The sequence below is a fragment of the Anser cygnoides genome, chromosome W (genome assembly GCF_040182565.1).
Source record: "Anser cygnoides isolate HZ-2024a breed goose chromosome W, Taihu_goose_T2T_genome, whole genome shotgun sequence".
Classification (NCBI taxonomy): domain Eukaryota; kingdom Metazoa; phylum Chordata; class Aves; order Anseriformes; family Anatidae; genus Anser; species Anser cygnoides.
In genome coordinates, this window is record NC_089911.1 from 1,375,468 (window position 1) to 1,400,362 (window position 24,895).

The 24,895-nt window shown below is 43.8% G+C and overlaps 1 protein-coding gene across 4 annotated transcripts in view; it reads left to right on the forward strand.

Annotated features, from left to right (window-relative positions):
* The window catches only part of LOC125181335 (transcription factor RFX3-like), a 232,222-nt gene that overhangs the window by 161,606 nt on the left and 45,721 nt on the right, over window positions 1-24,895 (forward strand). For all 4 annotated transcript variants that reach the window (XM_066987566.1, XM_066987565.1, XM_066987567.1 and 1 more), the window contains 3 exons: window positions 2,291-2,472; window positions 3,247-3,366; window positions 17,061-17,182. In XM_066987566.1, coding sequence (XP_066843667.1) covers window positions 2,291-2,472; window positions 3,247-3,366; window positions 17,061-17,182 — 424 coding nt within the window. The remainder of the gene's footprint in view (window positions 1-2,290; window positions 2,473-3,246; window positions 3,367-17,060; window positions 17,183-24,895) is intronic.

The window sequence follows — 24,895 nt, forward strand, 5'->3', positions numbered from 1 at the left end:
TCTGAAGAACCTTTTCTTGCTGTTCTTGACATCTTTAGCCAAGTTCAGTTCTAGCTGAGCCTTAACCTTCCTGACTGCCTCCTCTCTGCATGCCCTAGCAAGGTTCTTGTAATCCTCAATGGGTATTTGACAGGATTTCCATAGCCAGTATGCTTCTTTTTTACTTTTAAGCACATCCAAAAGCTCATTGTTAAGCCAGGGTGGTCTCTTGTGGTCTCTGCCTTCCTCCTTTCCCATTGTAGGGAATGGACTGTTCTTGTGCTTACTAGAAGTTGTTCTTGAATAACTCCCAGCACTTGCAAGCTCCTTTGCTCTCGACAGACGCTTCCCATGGAATCCCTTGCAGATGGACTGAGCATATTGAATCTGGCTCTTCCAAAATCCAGGGTCCTTGTCCTATTACTGGTCTTCAGTGTGCTCAGCTAGATCTTGAACTCCACAATATTATGATCTCTGTATCTGAGACTACCATTGGTAGTTATGTTGGCAAGTAAGTCTTCTCGGTTTACGAGCAGTAAATCTAGCAATGTGCTGTTCCCAGTCAGCATGGCTGTAGCAGGAAGCAGCCCTCAGTGCACTCCAGGAACCTGATAGACAACGTGGGCACCACTGTGTTGTTTTCCCAACAAATGTCCGGGTAATTGAATCTTGCTTCTCCTGTATCTTTGCATAGAGCTCTTGTTTAGAAACCTAACCATGAGAGTGCTGGTGATCTTTTCTGTAAGAAAGTAAACATAAAGATGGGCTTTCAAAGGTCTACAGTAAAAATTTTTTGCATTTTTTATTTATTGTGCTTGGTAAATTGCCCACAACTGACTAAAACAGAACTGTACATCCAATATATTCATTGTAATCTAAATCTTAGTAATTCTGCAATAAAGGAGGGTCAGTAGAAACATATTTCATGAGTAATGGACATTAAAATATTGATATTTGTGTTCTTTAAATTACAAATTATACCAAACATTAGTGGAACAGAATTTTTTCAGTGCTCTATTAGTAAATAACCCTGCAGAGTAACATACTGAATGTCCCATAAACATTCTATATCTTTTACTGTAGTTCATACACTTATATTTTTGTCATATTAATTGCTTTGGTGGACTGAATTGAAATGAATTATATGCTTGTGTGAGGCTCCAGCACACTGGAATAAAATTTTGTTCCAAATGCCAAAAACAAATCCATGGCTTGGATGCTCAAACTAAGCCCAGAATTTTAGTAAGATTTGTGAACCTGTAAAATTTGGATGATCATGCTGATTTGTTTTGACATAATTAAGAAAATACGCAAAGTAAATGCAAGGAGAAAACAAAATTTAGGAATTGCTCAAGCTGAAATTGAAGGGAAATTCCAAGGATATGAAACCATGGGGGAGGGGGTTGTACACTATGTAAAATTTTAGCATCGCAAAAAACTGAAACCACAGAATTTACATATGAACAGTCTAAAAATATTTCCATTTTGTTCTGTCATCCTCCTCTACCATTCAATGTCATTAAAGTGACTGTTTTATTTGGGTTTTGTGTGTATGTTAGTTACTATTTGTTCTATATTTTTGAATGTATACTATGTTTAAGTTACAATGATGTATTAGATACTGTTTTACTATTAGATACTAATTACATGGAGGAAAAAAAAACTCATTCTGTTCCTCTTCAAAGTCAAAGCCAAACAGCTTACAACAGAAAGGAACTGGGCCCATAATATTTTACAGATGTACCAGGTTTTAGTGTTATCTAGATTGCTTTTACCTTATATTTAATAGTACTTCATTTAAATGAGTAGGGTTTATTTTCTTCCAAATACAAAGAAGAAACTATTTTTTTGTCTTTTGTTAATTTCAGGTGAAGAGAAGCAGTATAAAATTCCAAAACTACAGAAGTGTTAAGTTGCTCTGTTTAATCCAAGCAGTTTGTTTTCTGCAATTTATACAAATTACACTATTTTATTTCCTTGGAGCAAGAACAATTTGTCATCAAAGCAAAAATAACTTTATAAAATGTTAATGTATGGTACTGAATCTGAAATATTTTTAGAAGTGAAGCTATCTGAGGTCACAAGTGCAGTGAGTTTTATTTCCTTGTAATTCTAAAAGATACTAAGGCATCATTGCATATCTAGCATTTAAAGAGAATTAAAGAGATTATATTAGCTTGAAGAACAAAGTCACTTTAATATGCCTTTGGAGTGATCTTAAAAATATCTAAGGTTTGTTTTGTGCAGTTAAGATTATTTTAGTAGAGTAACACTGAATTTACATATGTTCAATCTTTCATATTTGATATAGCTCCAATGGCTTTTAGACAACTATGAAACTGCAGAAGGAGTGAGCCTCCCCAGAAGTACCCTTTACAGTCATTACTTACGTCATTGTCAGGAGCACAAGTTAGATCCAGTCAATGCTGCTTCCTTTGGGAAACTCATACGGTCAATCTTCATGGGATTACGGACCAGAAGACTGGGAACCAGGTTTGCATTAATGAAATCTTAAAGTATAATAGAAAATATCAATAATAATTGTGAACATGAAGCTTGTATATTAAACAAAAAAACAAAAACAAGCAAACAGAAAATGTTTAAAACCTTATGTTAAAGGAGTTGCCAAATCCAGTGGACTTCAGGACCTAGGGGATTACTACTTCCCAGTCTGGTATTGCCAAATTCTGTGTACTCTTAAGACGCAGGAGATATCTCCTATCTCAGTCCAATGGATGCAGCTTCTGTTGTTCCCATTTGGATGTCCAGATAGTCATGAGACTGAATGTGTTCCAAAGATGCAAATGCAGACATGACACCATCACAGTCAACCACACAAGCTAACAGAGTAATGTCTCTACCAGCATCCACGTAGACACCAACAGCGCTCACATAAGCATGAATACAGATAGCCCAATTCTATTCATGCTTTCCAGCTGATCAGGTTTGAAGTTGACTAGTGAAATATACATACACCCTCACTCACTCACAAGCATACCCCATTTATAGAATTGTTTTATTCCCCATGACTGCATAAGTCATTTATATGGTTTACTTTCTTTATTCTATTTAAATGAAATGTAATGGTCAAATGCTGGAAAATATAGTTAAAGTGAAATGATTTCCAGAAGCTGGTGTAGTTATATAAGTTTTATACTAGTGTGAGAGGAAAGTCAAGCCTAACTTGTATGTACTGTTTTCCATTCAAGGCAAAATGTAAAGTATGTTGTATAAGCATAAAAATGCTATTTTTGTTCTTTCATAAAGGGGAAATTCCAAATATCATTATTATGGGATTCGTGTCAAACCAGATTCTCCCCTTAATCGGTTACAAGAGGATATGCAATATATGGCTATGAGACAACAACCCATGCAGCAGAAACAGAGGTACGGTGTTAGATGAACGTATTTTTTTCATATTTCTAGTTCTTCAAGACTTACCTGTCCTTATCTATGTGGCAAAGATGAACTGCTTAACTTCTGTGAAAAATAAAGGTTTGTCAGTTTGTCAGATATTACTGGAGTCTGATACCAGCAGACATGAGAGAGCACATACCTGAAAACTCATAAAAAGTGATACTAACATTAAAATATGATACAGTTCTTCTGAACATTTTGGAAACATCCATGTATTTTGTTATTTATTTTAATGAAAATCAAGATTCTCATGTATTTACTAGACCTCAGAAGCTAGGGTTTGGAGAAGGGGGGAAAAAGAGCCACATCCAAACAATAAAAGCAAAAATAGCAAACCATGATTTCTTAAGCTGCATTGCATTTAAAAAAACAACAACTGTATTTCTGAACTAAGACTTTGCTATAGTTATGAAACATGCTTAGTATATATTTGAGAAGTTTGATGTATATCTGTAACTTATATAAAATTTATCTTTCATTATTCAGAACTCCAGCATGTTTTCATGTGAGTTAAAGGACTTAGTCCTAACAAAGCAAATTATAGTATTAATCTTCATTTTCTGTTTTTATTAATGTTTCTAATCTTATTTAAGAACTAAAAAAAATCATTTTAACATCTGTGCAATAATTCTCTTATAAGAAGACATTCAGAGTGAAGAGAATCTAAGAATCACAAATGTTTCCTTTTCCCTTCTGGAAAATTCTTGGAAAATTTTATTTATCTTCTGTCCTTTTGAATCAGCTGTCAGTTATGTCAGCTTTTTCTGTTCAGTTTTATCAATTTTAACCCCCTTCCATCAATTCCATCTCATTGGGTAGGCACCTTTAGTTCTTTACTTCTTGACAAATGGTGTAGACTGAATTTATGCTACAGCTCACTTTTCTTCATTCTTTCTTGATTTGAAGGTCATGCAACTTTCCTACATATGTCACATTCATGTTATTGGGTATGTGGGGCAAGGATTTGCTAGTGGTTAATGGGCTTCTCTGTGCCACACTCAGCTAGTTTCAGCTGGCTCACCAACAGACCCGTTGCAGGCCAAAGCTGAGCCAGTCAGCGAATTTGGTGGTACTTCTGTGAAAACATTTTTAAGACAGGGCAAAAATACACCACACAGGTGGGGGGGGGGGGGGGGGGGGGAGGGGAGTGTGTGAGAAAGCAGTACAAACACCAAGGTCAGAGAAAAAGGAGGAGAAGGAGGTACTCCATAGCACCGGAGCAGGTATTTACAGAGCAGCCTGTGGAAGAGACCACACTGGAGCAGTTTGTTCTTTCATGAAGGAACGGCAGCCCATGGAGAATCCAATCTGGAGCACAGGAAAAGTGTGAGAAGGAAGGAGCAGAAGAGAGATACTGTTATGTACTGATCATGACAGCTACCTGCCTGCCTCCTTACACTGCTCATTGCCTTATTGAAGGGACTATGTGTAACCTGCAGTAATAACAAAGTGGGGAAAAGAGGAGTCTGGAATGAAGGTATGAAGATCAGCCTGGGAAAATGGGGAAGAAGGGTATGTTAATATTTGTCTTTTTGTTTCCTGCTACCTGAATTAATAATTTCACTTTTTTTTACTTTATTTGGTGATAAATTAACTTAATTTTCCCCAGGTTGAGTCTGTTTTTTCCCACAATGGTAATTAGTAAGCAATTTCCCTATATATATCTTGACCCACGAGCTTTCTTGCTCCTTTTCTACACCTGTCCTGCAGGGGGGGAGGGGGGGGGGGGTAGCCAAGGCTATCAGGCACTCTTCTCAGTTTTGTGTTGTCTGCAAACTTGCTGAGGGTGCACTCTGCCCCATCATCCAAATCATTAATGAAGTTGAACTGGACTGGACCCAGTGTTGACCCCTAGGGTATACTGCTAGTGACTGGCTTTCAGCTAGACTTTGTGCCACTGATCACCACCCTCTGGGCCCAGTCGTTCAACCAGCTTTCAATTCCCCTCTCTGTCTGCCCATCCAGCCCGTACATCAGCAGCTTCTCTGTGAGGATTTCATGGGAGACAGTGTCAAAGCTCTTCCTAAAGTCATAGAATCAAAGAATCATAGAATGACTTGGGTTGGAAGGGACCTCAAAGATCATCTAGTTCCAACCCCCCTGCCGTAGGCAGGGACACCACCCACTAGATCAGGTTGCTCAGGGCCTCATCTAACCTGGTCTTGAACACCTCCAGGGATGGGGCATCCACAACCTCTCTGGGCAACCTGTTCCAGTGCCTCACCACCCTCTGAGTGAAGAATTTCCTCCTAACCTCTCATCTAAATCTCCCTTCTTTTAGTTTAAAACCATTCCCCCTTGTCCTGTCAGTATCTGATTGAGCAAAGAGTTGCTCTCCATCTTTTTTATAAGCCCCTTTAAGTACTGAAAGGATGCAATGAGGTCACCCCAGAGCCTTCAGTAGGCTGAACAGCCACAGGTCTCTCAGCCTTTCTTCATAGGAGAGATGCTCCAGCCCTCTGATCATCTTTGTGGCCCTCCTTTGGACCTGGACCCGTTCTAACAGATCAACATCCTTCTTGTGCTGGGGGCTCCAGACTCAGATGCAGTACATCAAGTGGGGCCTCACAAGGGCAGAGTAGAGGGGGACAGTCACTTCCCTTGACCTGCTGGCCACACCTCTTTTGATGCAGCCCAGGATGCAGTTGACCTTCTGGGCTGCAATCACACACTGCTGGCTCATGTAGAGCTTTACATCCAACAGAACCCCTCAAGTCCTTCTCTGCAGGGCTGCTCTCAGTGAGTTCTTCTTCCAGTCTGTACTCATGTCTGGGATTGCCCTGGCCCAGGTGCAACACCCTACACTTAGACTTCTTGAACCTCATTAGGTTCATGTAAGCCCACTTCTCAAGCCTGTCCAGGTCCCTTTGGATGGCATCCCTTCCTTCTGTTGTACTGACTGCACCACTCAGCTTGGTGTCATCTGCAAACTTGCTCAGGGTGCACTCCATTGCACTGTCTATGTCATTGATGAAGATATTAAACAGTACCAGGGGTCCCAGGAAAGACCCCTGAGGGACGCCACTCATCACCAGCCTCCACCTGGACATAGAGCCATTGACCACCACTCTCTGGGTGTGACCTTCAAGCCAACTCCTTATCCACTGAATGATCCACCCATCAAATCCATCTCTCTCCAATTTGGAGACCAGGATGTCATGTGGGACCCTGTCAAAGGCCTTTACAAAAGTCCAGGCAGATGACATCAGTTGGTCTTCCTTTGTCAACTGATGTAGTCACTCCATCATAGAAAGCCACCAGATTGGTCAGGCATGATTTACCCTTGGTGAAGCCATGATGGCTGTCTTGGATCAGCTCTTTGTCTTGCATGTGCCTTGACATTGCTTCCAGGAGGATCTGTTCCATGATCTTTTCCAGGAACAGAGGTGAGGCTCACGGGTCTGTAGTTCCCCAGGTCTCCTTTCTACCCTTTCTAAAAATGGGAGTGATGTTTCCCTTTTTCCAGTCACCAGGGACTTTGCCTGACTGCCAGCCATCAAATATGATGGAGAGAGGCTTGGCAACTACATCAGACAGTTCCCTCAGGACCCTGGGATGCATGTCATCAGGCCCCATAGACTTGTACTTGTTTAGTTTCATCAGGTGGTCTTGAACCTGCTCTTCGCTTACAGTGGGTGGGACCTTGCTCCCCCAGCCTCCATCTACAGGTTCAGGGAAACGAAATCCTTGGGAAGCCTGACTGGCAGTGAAGGCTGAGGCGAAGAAGTTGTTGAGTACCTCAGCCTTCTCCATGTCTGTTGTTATCAGTTCATCCTTCTCACCCATCAGAGGAGGTACACTCTCCTTGGCCTTTCTTTTCTGAGCAATGTACCTATAGAATCCCTTTCTGTTAGAATCCCTTCCTAAATTCAGGTAAGACAATGTCCACTGCTTTCTCCCTGTCTACCAGGCCACTTATTTCATTATAGAAACTTATCAAGTTGGTTAAGCATGGCTTCCCCTTTGTGAATCCATGCTGACTACTGATGATTTTCTCATCCATGTGCCTGGAAGTGGTTTCCAGGATTAGCTGCACCATCACCTTCCAAGGGATTGGGGTGAGGCTGACTAGCCTGTAGTTCCCTGAAATTTTTAGAGCTTAGTTTGGCTTCTTTTTCTAAAACCCTTAGAGTTTGTTTATCAGCAAGCCAAAAGAGTATAAGGCTTTCTTTTTAATGAAAATAGAGACTACCAATAAATTGTATAAGTGCATTAATTGGATTTTTGAGATAATACAAAAAATCGAGACTCAGTAAATATTTGAATTGTTAGGGGATCACGTTGTTTCCCGTAGTAGAATGGGTCTTCCCAGGTATCCAGAATTCACTCAGAGTCGACTCTTAATTAAAACAGAAAGAATGTAATGGTACCCATATATCAGCTCGAGCTGGGTGCCTCAGAGGAGGGAACCCACTCAAAATTTCCCATTTTCTTATACGCATACAATCTTTGTTTCATCTGCTATAGTCCAATCAGTTCTCAACACATATACATTATGTTTCTTCAGATTGGCAGTTCTTTATTGCAGGGCGGGATGGCTTCTGTTATCTCTCAGGACAGGATGTCTTCTGTTATTTCCCAAGCCAGGGTGGCTTCTGTTATTGGGGTAGGCTCTGATCAGGTGCCATCCTTGGTCAACACATCCACTCTTCCCCATCAGTGTTATCCAGGCCCCCACACAATGCTGCTCACTGTTACTCAATCAGCTCTACATACCAGGTTCAGGTGATGCAGAGCCTGAATTTACCAACCATCATGATGGATGGTAATAAAGGTTTTCTGTCCATTACTTCATATATAATTTGTGCAAAGCATCATGTTGCAGTAGCTTCTTCACTAATGTGAGGTTCATTCCAATAGGAATAGGCAGTAGACTCTCATATAATTTGTAATTTGATTTTAACAATTGATGAGACGTAACAGGAGCTGAGTAATTAAAGTCACATCCCATAATCATAGTAAAATTGCAAATACAGATATTTGGATGATTACTTGTATTTACAACAATACTCCCTACGAATATAAATTCACAGAGGGTTCTCATACAAACACACCCCTTGCCAATATATATAAGCACAGTTACAGGAGTCTCATTAAGGTGTATTTCAAAGTGACAAACATTTTGTTCTGTGTTTAGACAGATGTCCTGGGCTTTGATGGTGTTGTTCTCACAAATAAATCCTTGTTGTTCCTGCACAATGCATGCATCTACATCAACAGTTTGCCATTTGTCCCCATTTCATTAAGCTCATACTCTATGTTCTAATGGGTATAGTCCCATTATGATGTAAGCCCAATGCAACGATTGGATATATAGTATATTCTGATGCATTGCATATTGTTAAGACAAAAGCCATAGCCTTATTGTTGATAGGGTCATAAGTGAAACTGACTAAATACCACCAGGACTGGAATTCTTTCTCAAATGTGGTTGCATTATCCCAAATAACTTTTTGAACTGCCGTGGGTAAAGTGCCTTCCTCACCTTCCCTTATAATTACTGCTATGGCAGTCTGCATCCATAGTTGACCTTGGATACAACCTAGAGGTAGTGACACATTGGTCTGAGTTGTACCAAGCGTATCCACAATCAAATCATGGTCTCTTTCATTAATTCTTTCCCACTGAGGCAACAGATATTAACCACTGGTTGGTTCCTACTGCTAATAGGGAATATCACAATGGATGCTCTAACTTGCTTAGATCACTTTTTGTTGTGCTCAGTTTATTTATGAGCATTTCTGTATCTATTGTATTCAAAACTCCCAATCCTGTTCCTACGATACCAGTCATATCTGTCCTTGTCCGCCAGGAGAGGCAAAGGTCTGTCCATGTTACCATGCCAGCCACCCTGCATAAGATGTACTTAGAAATGGTGAACAAATTGGCTTGATTGTGGAAATATTAATTTGCATCATTGGTTCTACTCATTTAAGTATCCATGATGGATTAAATAACACTTTTTGTTGGCCTGTGTCTTTGATTACATATGGCCCAATTTCAGAAATTTGTGGGATCAATTCGTCTTTTACTGATGAGGTTGGAGTTAAGCTAATTGTGGTGGGTTGAGAGGTAGGTAGTGTCATTGGTCTAATTTCCTCATGTCACATTGATTGCTCTCCTAAAGGTGGTAGTAGTGTAGCCACTGAAATGCACTATTTATCAACATTTGTCACTACTGGGACATTGGGAGTTGCCATCCCCTACCTGTGACATAGTTAAAGTCTTTTTCCTATTCATCTTGCAACAGAAGGTGAAACTTGCCTTTTTCTTTTCTGGATGCAGACAGCCACATTGTGGCCCTGTATAGTCTAAGTATACCATTCTCCCTACAGAGTTGTTGGATGTGTACAGACTACTATCTAGATCACCTGGAACTTTTGTCATTGTTATACTTAGCTATGCCATAGTAGTCATCAGGGTTGATAGTACAAAAAATAGTGAAATGTCCCAGTTCATTTCTTCCCAGTGTAAGGATTCTTCAGATCACAGGCCAGGCTTTATTATCTCTCAGTTGATTGGCTACTCATTATTCATTTGATGTGAGAATGGTGTATCCAATTCTCTTTACCTAAAATTTAACAATGAAATAAGAACACAATAGTACCATATACGGTCCTTCACATTTGGAGTCTTCCTTGGTTTTCCTTGAAAACACTTTAATCAGCACTTCATCCCCTAGTTGTATATCATGCACCTGTAATTTGGGTGGTACCGGATGATACCATTGTGCATATTTATGACTGCTCTCAATTTGTTTTTGTAAGTACATTATGTACTGAGTTACTTGTTCATCTCCATCCAACAGGCTGGTGTTCGCTTGGATAAAGGTTCCTGGTATAGCTAAATGTCTACCAAAGAGAATTTTGGCTGGTGTTAGCCCTAGGGGTTGCCTTGATGCATTCCGGACATCCCATAGGGCTAAGTTCAGGGCATATGGATGCTTTAATCCAGTACGGGTGCATATTTTTGCTATTCTTTCTTTTAATGTCCGATTCATTCACTCCACCCATCACAAGGCTTGTGGGTGATAGGGAGTGTGTAGGTCCCCCTATCACCCAATGATATCAAATGAGTCTTCCTATCTGTTTTGATTGCTTGTGGGACTCCATATCTTGGAATTATATCCTTTAACAGTGCATTTTGGCAATCAACCTTCCGACATTTAATTGCCATAATCAAGTCGGAGACTACTTCCACTCCTGTGAGGATGTATCGATATCCCACAGGAATGGTCCAATATAAACAATTTGCCAGGTAGACCATAAAGTTTTCCCTTCATTCATATGTGGAGGTGGTGCTTTAGCAGGATCATCTGCTTGTAATTTCAATCTGCACCGGGGACATTCTGTAAGAATAGTTTGACAAGTTTTTCTGTTTATGGGCCAGCACTTACTCTATGCAGAGAAGTAAAGTGCTTCCTTACTGGTATGACCTAGGTTTTGATGTAGCCATTCTCCCAACTGATGCCACTCAGGATTTAGAGTGATTTTTCTAATTTTAGTTAGCTCATCTACCCTTCCACTTCCTGGCTAGCTGATTATCTTTTGCATGAGCTTTTACATCTACTGTCACCATCCATGGGTATGCAGCTGCCTGCAAAATAGCTGTTATGTTTGCAATGTTTGGTACAGCAGCTGGGGGGGGGCATATTAACATTCAGGCACCAATAATCAATTGTTAACCACCACCTCCTGTCTGTTTTCTGAACTGTCCAGACAGATGAGTTATACAGAAAGTGGGTTCTAGAGAAAACTTGTCATTTTTCCAGATCAGCTATGACTTCAGAAATTCCATTTCATGCCACAGAAGAAATCAGATATTGTGGTACATTAGTAATTTTTGAATCAGGGAGTGCAGGGGCTGTGCAAAGTACATACACTATAGACTCCCTATTTCTATTGGGGCTGGGATTGAGGTTAGAGTCAAAAGACCACATACTGCCATTCATCAGTTTGTCCATTTAAAACATCAAAACCTGAAATACTTTCATGATGGCCTTTAATTGCAAAGAGAGCAGCCAGCATGTGCTTCTCACACAGGAGCCATAAATTGACCTTGGCAGTTTGGCAAAAAATGTTTGCTCCATTCTGTTCACACCGGTAATCTTAACTCTGCCGTCTGGATTGCACACCCAGCTTCTTGGCATCTTGTGTTAGTATTGAAATATGTGCTCCTGTATCAATTAAAAACTTCACAAATTGCCCTTGAGGACCAGCTGGAATCAAAATGTATGGGCCATCAACACTTACCCACTGATAAGCCTCCAACTTCCAGACAGGCAGGCCCAATTGCCATCCGGACTTCGCTAATTTTTTTTTGCTTCATGTCCTGCAATACCTTCCTAGGGAGGAGGAAGAGGGTTATCTCCCTTTCTGGGAACTGGTGCCAGCAGAGTCAAAATGGAAGACATTGTGTGGCAGGCAAACTATGACCTAGTTGCCATCACTGAAACGTGGTGGGATGACTCCCATGACTGGAGTGCTGCAATGGATGTCTATAAGATCTTCAGAGAGGTATTAGAGAGTGTTCCGATATTGAGCTTGGGGCTGGGAATGATAAGGTCGAGTCCCTATGGATAAGGATCAGGGGGATGGCCAACAAGGCGGACATCCTGGTGGGTGTCTGTTATGTTATAGACTGCCAAATCAGGATGAAAAGATGGATGAAGCATTCTACAAGCAGCTGGTGAAGTCGTGCAATCACCAGTGCTTGTTCTTGTGGGGGACTTCAACTTCCCAGACATATGCTGGAAATACAATACAGCCCTGAGGAAGCAGTCTAGGAGGTTCCTGGAGTGGGTGGAAGATAGCTTCCTGACTCAGCTGGTTAGTGAGCCTACCAGGGGGGAAGTGCCCCGCTAGACCTGCTGTTCACGAACAGAGAAGGACTGGTGGGTGATGTGGTGGTCAGGAGCTGTCTCGGGCAGAGTGACTGCAAAATGGCAGCGTTCTCTATTCTTGGTGAAGTCAGGACGGGGGGTCAGTAAAGCTGCTTCCTTGGACTTCCCGAGGGCAGACTTTGAATTGTTCAGGTCGCTGGTAAGGAGGGTCCCTTGGGAGTCAGTCCTGAAGGGAAGAGGGGTCCAGGAAGGCTGGACGCTCCTCAAGAAGGAAGTCTTAAAGACATAGGAGCAGGCTGTCCCTGTATGCTGTAAGATGAGCCGGCAGGGAAGAAGACCGACATGGCTGAACAGTGAACTTTTGCTGAGTGTCTGGGAGAAAAAGAGAGTTTATGTCCGGTGGAGGAAGGGACAGACAAGTCAGGGAGAGTACAAAGAAGTTGCCAGCATATGCAGAGAGAAAATCAGAAAGGTTAAAACCCAGCACGAGTGCAACCTGGCCGCTATGGTAAAGGATAACAAAAAATGTTTTCACAAATATAGTAATGGTAAGAGGAGGTCCAAGAAGTATCTCCATCCTTTACTGGATGCAGGGGGGAACATGACTACTGAGGATAAGGAAAAAGCTGAGGTTCTTAATGCCTTCTTTACATCTGTCTTTAACAGTCAGACCACTTATCCTCAGGGTACGCAGCTTCCCGAACTGGAAGTCAGGGACGAGGAGCCGAAGAAACCCCCCACAGTTCAGGTGGAAGCAGTTAGAGACCAGCTGCAACACCTGGACTGTCACCATTCCATGGGGCCAGATGGGATCCACCCAAGGGTGCTGAGGGAGTTGGCGCACGTAATTGCCGAGCTGCTTTCCATCATCTATCAGCAGTCATGGTCATCCAGAGAGGTCACGGATGATTGGAGACTTGCTAATGTGACACCCATCTATAAGAAGGATTGTAAGGAGGAGCCGGGGAACTACAGGCCTGTCAGCCTGACCTCGGTGCCAGGAAAGGTGATGGAACAGGTCATCTTGAAGGCAATCACACAGCATGTGCAGAACAACCTGGGGATCAGTCAGCATGAGTTTATGAAATGCAAGTCCTGCCTGACCAACCTCATCTCCTTCTATGACCAGGTAACCTGCTTGGTGGATGAGGGAAAGGCTGTTGACGTAGTCTACCTAGACTTCATCAAAGCCTTTGACACGGTCTCCCACAATACTCTCCTGGAGAAGCTGGAAGCCCATGGCTTGGACAGGTACACTCTTTGCTGGGTTAAAAACTGGCTGGACGGCCGGGACCAGAGAGTGGTGGTGAATGGAGTGAAATCCAGCTGGCGACCGGTCACGAGTGGTGTTCCCCAGGGGTCGGTGTTGGGGCCCATCCGCTTTAATATCTTTATTGATGATTTGGATGAAGGAATTGAGTGCACCCTCAGTAAGTTTGCAGACGATACCAAGTTGGGGGGGGAAGTTGGGCTGTAACCCCATCGTAGAAGGCCACCAGATTTGTCAGGCACAATCTGCCCTTAGTGAAGCCATGTTGACTGTCACCAATCCCCTCCTTATTTTCCATGTGTGCACCCTCATTGAGTGCACTCTCAGTAAGTTTGCGGATGACACCAAGTTGTGGTGGGGGAGTGTTGATCTGCCGGACAGTAGGAAGGCCCTGCAGAGGGACCTGGACAGGATGGGTCGATGGGCAGAGGCCAATGGGATGAGGTTCAACATGGCTGAGCACTGGGTCCTGCACTTTGGTCAGAACAACCCCATGCAGCACTACGGGCTTGGGGCAGAGTGGCTGGAAAGCTGTGCAGAGGATAAGGACCTGGGGTGTTGGTCGATGCTCACCTGAACATGAGCCGGCAGTGTGCCCAGGTGGCCAAGAAGGCCAATGGCATCCTGGCTTGTATCAGGAATAGTGTAGCCAGCAGGACCAGGGAGGTGATTGCCCCCCTGTACTCTGCTCTGGTGAGGCTGCACCTTTTGTACTGTGTTCTGTTTTGGGCCCCTCACTACAAGAAAGACATCGAGGCCCCGGAGTGTGTCCAGAAAAAGGCAACAAAGCTGGTGAAAGGTCTAGAGAACAAGTCTTATGAGGAGCAGCTGTGAGAAAAATCTCAAATAATTTTCTTCAGACAGGATCTTCTGTGAAGCTATTTTATTCGCGATTGCAGTGGTGGGTGTCCTGTCAATCAGGAGCACATTTTAGTAAACAAATCATAACCTTTTATTCCCTATTACCCGACGCCTGATCACCTCCCCTGTTTCCTCATTGGCTGAGTACTACAGGTTCACAAGCTACTCGACGCTCCTCTATACCATATATGTACAATTTTTCCTTTTTTCAACCCTTTAATTTCTCCTTTCTTATGTTTTGAGAACTTGTGATCTTTGTTTTACTGTTCTCACACTGCTCATCCTGTTTTTCTCAAGCTTCTACCTTATTTTGGAACAGTGAGGCCTTCTACTGTCCATTTATCTACTTAGCATTTCTCCTTATTATGACTACACAACTACACTGGAATACAGAAAAGTAATTCTCTACTGAAAGAACACAACTTTGTTTCTCACACTGCTGAGGGAGCTACAGTTGTTTATACTGGAGAAGAGGAGGCTCAGGGGAGACGTTATCGCTCTCTACAACTACCTGAAAGGAACTTGTGGGGAGCTGGGGGTCAGCCTCTTCTCGCAGATAGCTAGCGATAGAACAAGAAGGAACAGCCTCAAGTTGCTCCAGGCTAGGTTCATATTGGAAATGAGGAGAAATTTCTTCTGAGGAAGAGTAGTCAGGCATTGGAATGGGTTGCCCAGGAAGGTGGTGGAGTCACCATCCGTGGGGGTGTTTAAGGAAAGGCTGGACTTGATGTTGAGGGACATGGTTTAGTGGGTGATATTGGTGGTAGGGGGATGGTTGGACCAGATGATCTTGGAGGTCTTTTCCAACCTTAATGATTCTATGGTTCTCTGGAATATGATACCTCCTTTCGCTGGTATCTCCTGTGTGGAATGCTTTGATCACTCAAGATAATGGCAGTAGGCTGACCTTGCATTGCAGTTCTGGGAAAGCGTAGAGCTAATGCTTTTTTCCATAACTCAGTTCTCTGTTCTCAAGATTGCACTTGTAGGTTTCTAGAATTATTTTCCTTTAGTTCAGTTTCTGTTCCCATTTTTACAGGTCTCCTCACCTTATGATCTCTTCCGCAGGTGTTCAGTTCTGTTTTTTTTTTTCAGCTGGTGCATCCTCCCAGCACATTTTTCATGGTTAACAATGCAGTGCATTAATTCTGCCCATGTAGGGAGTTGCTTAAGGACATTCTGCACATTGTCACCTTGTGTTGCATTATGTTCTGTGTCTCTTTTGATCTCATCTCATTTTGCAACTAAGTATGGTTTAAGAATTTCCAGGGCTTCTCTAATCAGTGACTTTACCGTTGCAAAATCTCCTGTAGCAGGTAGTGGGACATTATGGGTCTCGTTTGTGCATGGCTTGTATGCAAGCAGCTTTTGTGATGGCTATAAAGACCTCACGTAGAGATTTAATAGGGACTGTGGAAGGTTCACCCTGCTCCATGGTGTCTGTCTATTCCCCCAGCCCAATAAGCTACTCAGCTGGTGAGAGAATGGGGCTTTTCTGCTGGGTCAGGTCCTGAATTTGAGAAAACTCATGGACACCAACAGCTCTTTGCTTCATCCTCACTTAGCATTATCTGGTCTCCACCAGTGAAGCATACTCACAACAATCATTCAGTTTCGTAGAATCATAGAATGCTTTGGGTTGGAAGGGACCTTAAAGATCATCTAATTACAAACCTGCTGTCTTGGGCAGGGATGCCACCCACTAGATCAGGTTGCCTAGGGCCTCATCCAACCTGGTCTTGAACACCTCCAGGGATGTGGCATCCACTACTTCTCTGGGCAACGAGAAGTATGGGGCGGGGGGGGAGCACACCGTCATAATATCACGTCCTATGTTATTGTATAGTTAAAAATGTCAGGAATGCCCAGAATTTTGGATGCCTGATTCTTATGGGAGCTTTCTCATAAGCTAAAATCTAAGTAGTCACACGGAGCATTACTAGTCTCTGTTTAGTAAGATCAAAATGAGAACATGCTCAGAGCTGACTCAACTGCTTCTTGAGAGGAGAGTTTCCAGAGTGGAATGTGTTGACAATCCTAAAGTTAGTACAAAGCTTTATAATCTGCACAGTGCAATGGGACAGAATTAATTTTTAGATGTGTGGGGAATTGCAGGCTGGATCTTCAGCCTGTCAGTGTGATGATCTTAGCATCTGACCATCCAAGCCAGCATTCCTACTAGTCTTTTTGTTCCTTTTATCCTTTATAAAAGCTTTTGTGAGTTAACATATGAAGAGTTTAAGTCTGAGTAGTCTTCTCAGACCTTCTGAGCTCATGAGAAGTTTGTTGCATTTAAAAATTATTTCATTTCCTTTGTCTCCAAAGAGTAGTATGGCCCCTTTTAAGGTGATGAAAACTTATTTTTGAGCTACTTGATTCCTGGGACTGCAAGTTCTTTGGAAAAGGAAAGATTTTGATTCTGTTTAGTATAAATGAGCTTTAGGTCTTAGTTTTTAAACTAAATTCCACTAGAAATTGGTAGTTGTGCTGTGCTATCAGCTTTATGAATTTTATAATGCATCGCCAATGTTCTGGCTTTCCTTACTACAATTTTTCTGATGTTATTTTTTACTTGTATCTAAACTAGCAAAACTGCATTTTGAGACTGAGAAATAAGGCAGAACAGAGTGTAATATCGCACTTATGAAAAAGTAAACATAACGGATAATTTTGTATTTGATATTTTTGTAGGTACAAGCCTGTGCAAAAAGTGGATGGAGTTGCAGATGGCTTCACAGGAAGTGGTCAACAGACAGGCACATCTGCTGAACAAACTATAATTGCCCAAAGTCAACATCATCGACAGTTTTTAGGTATGAAAAGATGTGTTATACTGTTGTATAAATAAAATAAAATCCATTATCGCCACTGTGGCGGGTTAACCCTTGTCTGGCCGCCAGGTGCCATCAAGCTGTTCTCTCACTCCCCCTACTCAGCAGAACAGTGGAAGAAAATGCAATGAAAAAGCTTGAGGGTCAAGATAAAGGACAGGGAGATTGCTTACCAACTGCCATCATGGGGAAAACAGACTCAGCTTGGGGAAGATTAATTTAATTTATTGCCAATTAATTACAAAGTATGATTGTGAGAACTAAAACCAAAACTAAAACGACCTTCCCCCTACCCCCCATTCTTCCCAGGCTCAGCTTCACTCCCGATTCTTCTGCCTTCCATCCCCTGAGCGGTGCGGGGGCGGGGCGGGGCGGGGCGGGGGGGGGGGGGGAATAGGGGTTGTGGTCAGTCCATAACACTTCATCTCTTCTGCTCCTTCCTCCTCACACTCTTCCCCTGCTCAAGCAAGAGGTCCCTCCCACGGGGTGCAGTCCTTCACAAACTGCTTCTACATGGTTCCTTCCCATGGGCCGCAGTTATTCAGGAACAGACTGCTCTAGCCTGGGTCCACTATGGGTTGCAGTTCTTGCCAGAAAACCTACTCCTGCATGGGCTCTTATCCATAGGATGCAGTTCCTGCCAGGGGTCTGCTCCAGCATGGGCTCTCCACAGGCTACAGCCTCCTTCAGGCCATATCCACCTGCTCCAGTGTGGGGTCCTCCTCGGGCTGCAGGGTGGATATCTGCTCCAATGTGTTCCTCCATGGGCTGTAGAGGACAGCCTGTTTCACCATGATCTTCTCCATGGGCTGCAGGGGAGCCTCTGCTTCAGCGCCTGGAGCACCTCCTCCGTCTTCTTCTTCACTGACATTGGTGTCTTCAGGGTTGTTTCTCTCACTCCACTCCTCTCTTACACAGCTGCCATGCAGTGTTTTTCTGTTTTTTTTTTTTTTTTTTTTTTTAAAACCTTTCTTAACTATGCTTTCACAAAGGTGCCACCAGCTTTGCTGTATGGCTTGCAGCGGGTCCCTTTTGGAGCCAGCTGGAACAGGCTGTGTTCAACATGGGGGCAGCTCCTGGTCTCTTCTCACAGAGGCCACCCTGCAGCCCCCTGCTGGCAAAACCTTGCCACGTAAGCCCAATACAGCCATGAACATCGTCATGCAAATACAGTAATTATTTTTAGTTATGTTGCCCTGTTTAAAACACTCACTGATAACAGAACAAAAAAGTTACTGAAAGGAGCTTAATATTCTATATTGTAAGACATGCAATATTTAATATGCATCATACAGACATAAAATGAAAAATGTGAAAAGACTATTAGCATTGCAATATATTTTAAATCTACCATGCAATTTCCATGAAGCATTTTATACAAAAAAATGCAGGCTGAAAATCCTACCCTAAAAGCTTAGTAATTTTCACTGGCTTCCCAATTCACACAGAATCACACAAAATCACAGAGAATGGTTTAGGTTGGAAGGGAGCTCTGGAGATTATCTGGTCCAACTCCACTGCTCAAGCAGGGACACATACAGCAGGTTGCCCAGGATCCTTGGCTGCATAAAAAGAAGAGTGGCCAGCAGGTTGAGGGAGGGGATTCTCCCCCTCTCCTCTGCCCTTGTGAGACCCCACCTGGAGTACTGTATCCAGCTCTGAGGCCCCCAGCACAAGAGAGACATGGACTTGTTGGAGTGGGTCCAGAGGAGGGCTACAAAAATGATCAGAGGGATGAAACACCTCTTCTATGAAGACAGGCTGAGAGACCTGGGGTTGTTTAGCCTAGAGAAGAGAAGGCTCCGGGGATACCTTATTACAGCCTTTCAATATTTAAAGTGGGCCTATAAGAAAGATGGAGAGAGACTTTTTACAAAGGCGTATAGTGGTAGGACAAGGCATAATGGTCTTGCTCTGGTTTCAGCTAGGATAGAGTTAATTTTCGTCACGGTGGCTGGTATGTGCCATGTTTTGGATTTAGGAGAAAAATAATGTTGATAACACACTGATGTTTTAGTTGTTGAAGAGCAGTGCTTACACAGAGGCAAGGGCTTTTCAGCTTCTTATGCCAGCGAGAAGGCTGGGGGTGCACAAGAAGCTGGGTGGGGACAGAGCCAGGACAGCTGACCCAAACTGGACAAAGGGATATTCCATGCCATATGACATCATGCTGAACAATAAAAATGGGGAAGGTTGGGCGGGGGAGGGACCTCTGCTCAGGGAGGGACTGAGCATTGGTCGGCAGATGGTGAGCAATATCTAAAGCCAGGTTTTGCCACTTTGTATATAGTATGTGCTCATATTACACCGACAATGAACGTAAAACGGTATTTGTACTCAGTATAGCCATCATTTTTGCACTTCAGGAACCTTACTATGGAAGCTATTAACAAGCACACCCTTTACTCCAGACAAGTTAAAATAGCTTTGGAAAACTTTGAATATTCTGGAGATGTTGAAACTAGCATGATCTATGTTTCCTACGTGTTTCAACTTTTGTCTATGGTTATGGTATATCTATTTAAAAATACCAACCAGAGATTTTCCCTGAGGCAGGATGGTTATGGGTGGCAAGGTGTGTGGGAGGATATAGGCAGGTATCTATCATGATTGCCACTTCCAATGGTTTTGGAATTCACCCCTGAACAAGTACAGAATCCTGAAAAACTCATAGAATGTTTTAAAAATGTATGCTCATATCCTGGCAATGCCGGAGATTTACAGCTTGCCGCACTGTGCTGGGGTCTTTGCCTGTGCCTATCAAACACTCTTCAATGCTATTCAGCACCTTCAAGAGGAAGAATATGCCTCTGGATCTGTTCCAAGCCTCGCAACAGGCCACTCCAACCCCTGTGACAGGTCCTGTGGCTGAACCAGAGAACCAACCCGTGCTGGTATCTGCCACCCCTATACACAAGACGAAACAAAGGATGCGAAAGTCAGCTCATTTAGCAAGGGAAGAAACTCCTACTAAGAAGGGGACAGAGGAAGAAGAGGATGAGGCAGGCTATTCAGAAGCAGGGCCATCACGGGAACAGGAAGAGAAAGAGGCAGATCTCATAAACGTGGCACTAACCACCTGATCCCTATTCCTGGGTGAGCTGTGAGATGTGCAAAAAGATTTCATCCATCATCCACTGAGCACATTGTCACCTGGCTGCTCTGATGCTGAGATAATGGGGCCAGTAGCCTGGAATTAGAGGACAGAGAAGATGAGCAACTGGGATCTCTCGCTAGGGAAGGGGGCACTGATAAAGAGATTGGAAAGGGGGCACAAGTCCTCAGCCTCTGTAAGTGACTCCAGTCAGGCGCGAAGAACAGGTGTCCCTTCAAGGAAGATGTAATATGTCACCCAGGCAAGTGGAACACTATGGAGAGAGGTATCTAGTACCTGCGGGAATTACTTGTGCTGGAGGTGATTTATGATGACCTGGACAACGAACAGCTATCCAAAGATCCAGATGAAGTCCAGTGCACGCGACCCACGTGGAGGAAATTTGTATGGAGTGCACCATCGTTGTACCCTAGCTCATTGGCAGTAATGACATGGAAAGATGGAAAGGACCACACAGTGAATGAATTGGCTGGACAATACTGGCAGTACGAAGAAAGTCTCTTCTTCCCTATGGAACTGCATCTCTGCTGTGGAGAAACTTTCTCAAGCAGTTCATCAACTCAAAGAATGCTTTGGAGAAACTTTCCCAAGAGGTCCACCAACTTAAAGAGAATATATCTTCCTCCCCACATGTACGAAACAGTATCTCAGCTATTAGAAATGAGAGTCCCTCTGCTCAAGAAATGGGATATAGTGGGTACACACCCCGTGCCACCCTGTGGTTTTACCTACGTGACCATGGAGAGGACATGAGGAAGCAGGATGGAAAATCTACCTTGACCATAGAGGCACGGGCACATGAGTTGTAAGGAAAAAGAATTGCAAAAGGGGGTTCTTCTGGGAAAACTACTGATCCAGTTTCCAGTGAGCAGTCCCCCAGACAGAGTAATGAATGCTATGACCAGGACTGGAGGGGCCCTGCCTCCAGACAGGTAGAGGAAAAGGACTTTATTGGACTCTGTGGATTTGATGGCCTGGCACGTCAGACCCACAGAAGTATAAGGCTCTAGGGGACACAGGTGCACAGTATACCCTAATGACATCAAGCTATAAAGGGACAGAACTCATCTGTATCTCTGGAGTGACAGGGGGATCCCAACAGCTAACTGTATTGGAGGCCGAAGTGAGTCTAACTGGGAATGAGTGGCAAAAGCATCCCATTGTGACTGGCCCAGAGGCTCTGTGCATCCTAGGCATAGACCACCTAAGGAGAGGGTACTTTGAGGACCCAAAAGGGTACAGGTGGGCTTTTGGTATAGTTGCCTTGGAGACGGAAGAAATTAAAAAGGTGTCTAACTTGCCCAGTCTCTCAGAGGACCCTTCTGTTGAGGGCTTGCTCAGGGTTAAAGAAAAACAGGTGCCAATCCGTTACCACAACGGTGTACCAGCAGCAACATCGCACCAACCGAGACTCCCTGATTCCCATCCATAAGCTGATTCGTTGACTGGAGAGCCAAGGAGTGACCACCAAAACTCGCTTACCCTTTCATAGTCCCATATGGCCAGAGCAGAAGTCTATTGGAGAGTGGAGGCTAACAGTGGATTATTGTGGCCTAAATGAAGTCACACCACTGCTGAGTGCTGCAGTGCCAGACATGCTGGAACTTCAATAAAACTGGAATCAAAGGCAGCCAAGTGGTACGCCACAACTGATATCGCTAATGCATTTTTCTCCATCCCTTTAGCAGCAGAGTGGAGGCCACAGTTTGCTTTTACTTGGAGGGGCATCCAGTACATGTGGAATCGACTGCCTTGGGGTGGAAACACATCCCTACCGTTTGCCATGGACTGATCCAGTGTGCACTGGAACAGGGGGAAGCTCCTGAACGCCTGCAGTACATTGATGACGTCCTCGTGTGGGGCAACACAGCAGAAGAAGTTTTTGAGAAAGGGAAGAAAATAGTCCAAATCCTTCTGAAAGCCAGTTTTGCCATAAAACAAAGTAAGGTCAAAGGACCCGCACATGAGATACATTTTTCAGGAATAAAATGGCAAGATAGATGGTCATCGTCAGATCCCAGTGGATGTGATCAACGAAATAACATTTATGTCTCCACTAACTAGCAAAAAGAAACACAAGCTTTCTTAGGCATTGTGGGTTTTTGGAGAATGCACATTCCAAATTACAGTCTGATTGTAAGCCCACTCTATCAAGTGACCCGTAAGAAGAATGATATCAAATGGGGCCCTAAGCAATGATATGCCTTTGAACTAATTAAATGGGAGATAGTTCATGCAGTAGCCCTTAGGCAGTCCATGCAGGACGAGGTAAAAAATGTGCTCTACACCACAGCTGGGGAGAATGGCCCCACCTGGAGCCTCTGGCAGAAAACATCAGGGGAGAGTCAAGGTCAACCCCCAGGGTTTTGGAGTCAGGGATACAGAGGATCTGAGACCTGCTATACTCCAACTGAAAAAGAGATATTGGCAGCATATGAAGGGGTTCGAGCTGCTTCAGAAGTGGCTGGTACTGAAGCATAGCTCCTCTTGGCACCTCGACTGCCGGTGCTGGGCTGGATGTTCAACTGATGCTACGTGGAGGAAGTAGGTTGCACTGATCACACAAGAAGCTCGAATAGGAAACTCCAGTCGCCCAGGAATTTTGGAAGTGATCACGGACTGGCCAGAAGGCAAAGATTTTGGAATATCACCAGAGGAGGAGGTGACACGTGCTGAAGAGGCCCCGCTGTATAACAAGATACCAGAAAATGAGAAGCAATGTGCCCTCTTCACTGATGGGTCCTGCCGTATTGTGGGAAAGCATTGGAAGTGGAAGGCTGCTGTATGGAGTCCTACATGACAAGTTGCGGAAACTGCTGAAGGAGAAGGTGAATCGAGCCAATTTGCAGAAGTGAAGGCCATCCTGCTGGCTTTAGAAGTTGCTGAATGGGAAAAGTGGCCAGTGCTCTATCTCTATAGTGATTCATGGATGGTAGCAAATGCCCTGTGGGGGTGGTTACAGCAATGGAAGCAGAGCAACTGGCAGCGCAGGGGCAAGCCCATCCGGGCTGCTGCACTGTGGCAAGAAATTGCCGCCCGGGTAGAAAACCTAGTTGTAAAAGTATTCTATGTAGATGCTCATGTACCTGAGAGTCAGGCCACTGGAGAACATCAAAACAACCAGCAGGTGGATCAGGCTGCTAAGATTGAAATGGCTGAGGTGGATCTGGACTGGCAACATAAGGGTGAATTATTTATGGCTTGGTGAGCCCATGACACCTCAGGCCATCAAGGCAGAGATGCAACATACAGATGGGCTCATGATCGATGGGTGGACCTGGCCATGGGCACCATTGCACAGGTTATCTATGAATGCGAAACATGTGCTGCAAACAGACAAGCCAAGCGTTTAAAGCCTCCCTGGTATGGAAGATGATGGCTGAAATATAAATACGGGGAGGCCTGGCAGACTGATTATATCATACTCCCACAAACCTGCCAAGGCAAGCACCATGTGCTTACAGTGGTGGAAGCAACCACCGGATGGCTGGAAACATATCCCGCGCCCCATGCCACCACCCAGAACACTATCCTGGGCCTTGAGAAGCAAGTCCTATGGCATCATGGCACCCCAGAAAGAATTGAGTCAGACAATGGGACTTATTTCCGAAACAACCTTATAGATACCTGGGCCAAAGAGCATGACACTGAATAGGTATGTCACATCCCCTATCATGCACCAGCCTCCGGGAAAATCAAAAGATGCAATGGGCTGAGACATTCAAACATTGGGATGCGCATTTAGCAAAGGCCACCTGGTTAGTCAACACTAGAGGATCTGCCAACTGAGCCGGACCTGCCCAATCAAATCTCATACGTACTGTAGAAGGGGATAAAATCCCTGTAGTGCACATAAAGAACATGCTGTGGAAGACAGTCTGGGTTATTCCTGCCTCGAGCAAAGGCAAACCTGTCTGTGGGATTGCTTTTGCTCATGGACCTGGGTGCACTTGGTGGGTAATGCAGAAGGATGGGGAGGTCCGGTGTGTACCTCAAGGGGATTTGATGTTGAGAAAGAATAGCCCACGATTTGAATTGTATTATGTTAATTGCTGTATAATACTGCATGTAATCACTACTATGGTTGCTATATGTCCCATCAGCAGTATTACAGTAAGAGTCACCCAGATTAATGAAGAATGTATTTTGATGGAACTGAGCGAAGTGCAGCAGTGATAGAACCAGACAAGCGCAGCGGTGATGGAGCCAGAGCTGGCCTCAGCATGCAACAATTCAACACCACACCCCATCTCTCTTGCCCTGAAGGATTGTTATGACAGATGGAACCCGGAGTCATGGACTAAACGAACTCCATAGACATTTTAGAGTGACGGCCCATATACTAAGGGAATGATATCTGTGTGTGCATATATCAAAAGACAGAAAAGTGGTGATTAATTGGGATGCATTGGAAAGTGGGACCCGAGCATGATGTAAAGGGTATGGAATAAGGGGTGGATCTTGTCCTGGTTTCGGTTGGGATAGAATTCATTTTCTTCATAGCCACTGGTATGTGCCATGTTTTGGATTTAGGAGAAAAATAATGTTGATAACACACCGATGTTTTAGTTGTTGAAGAG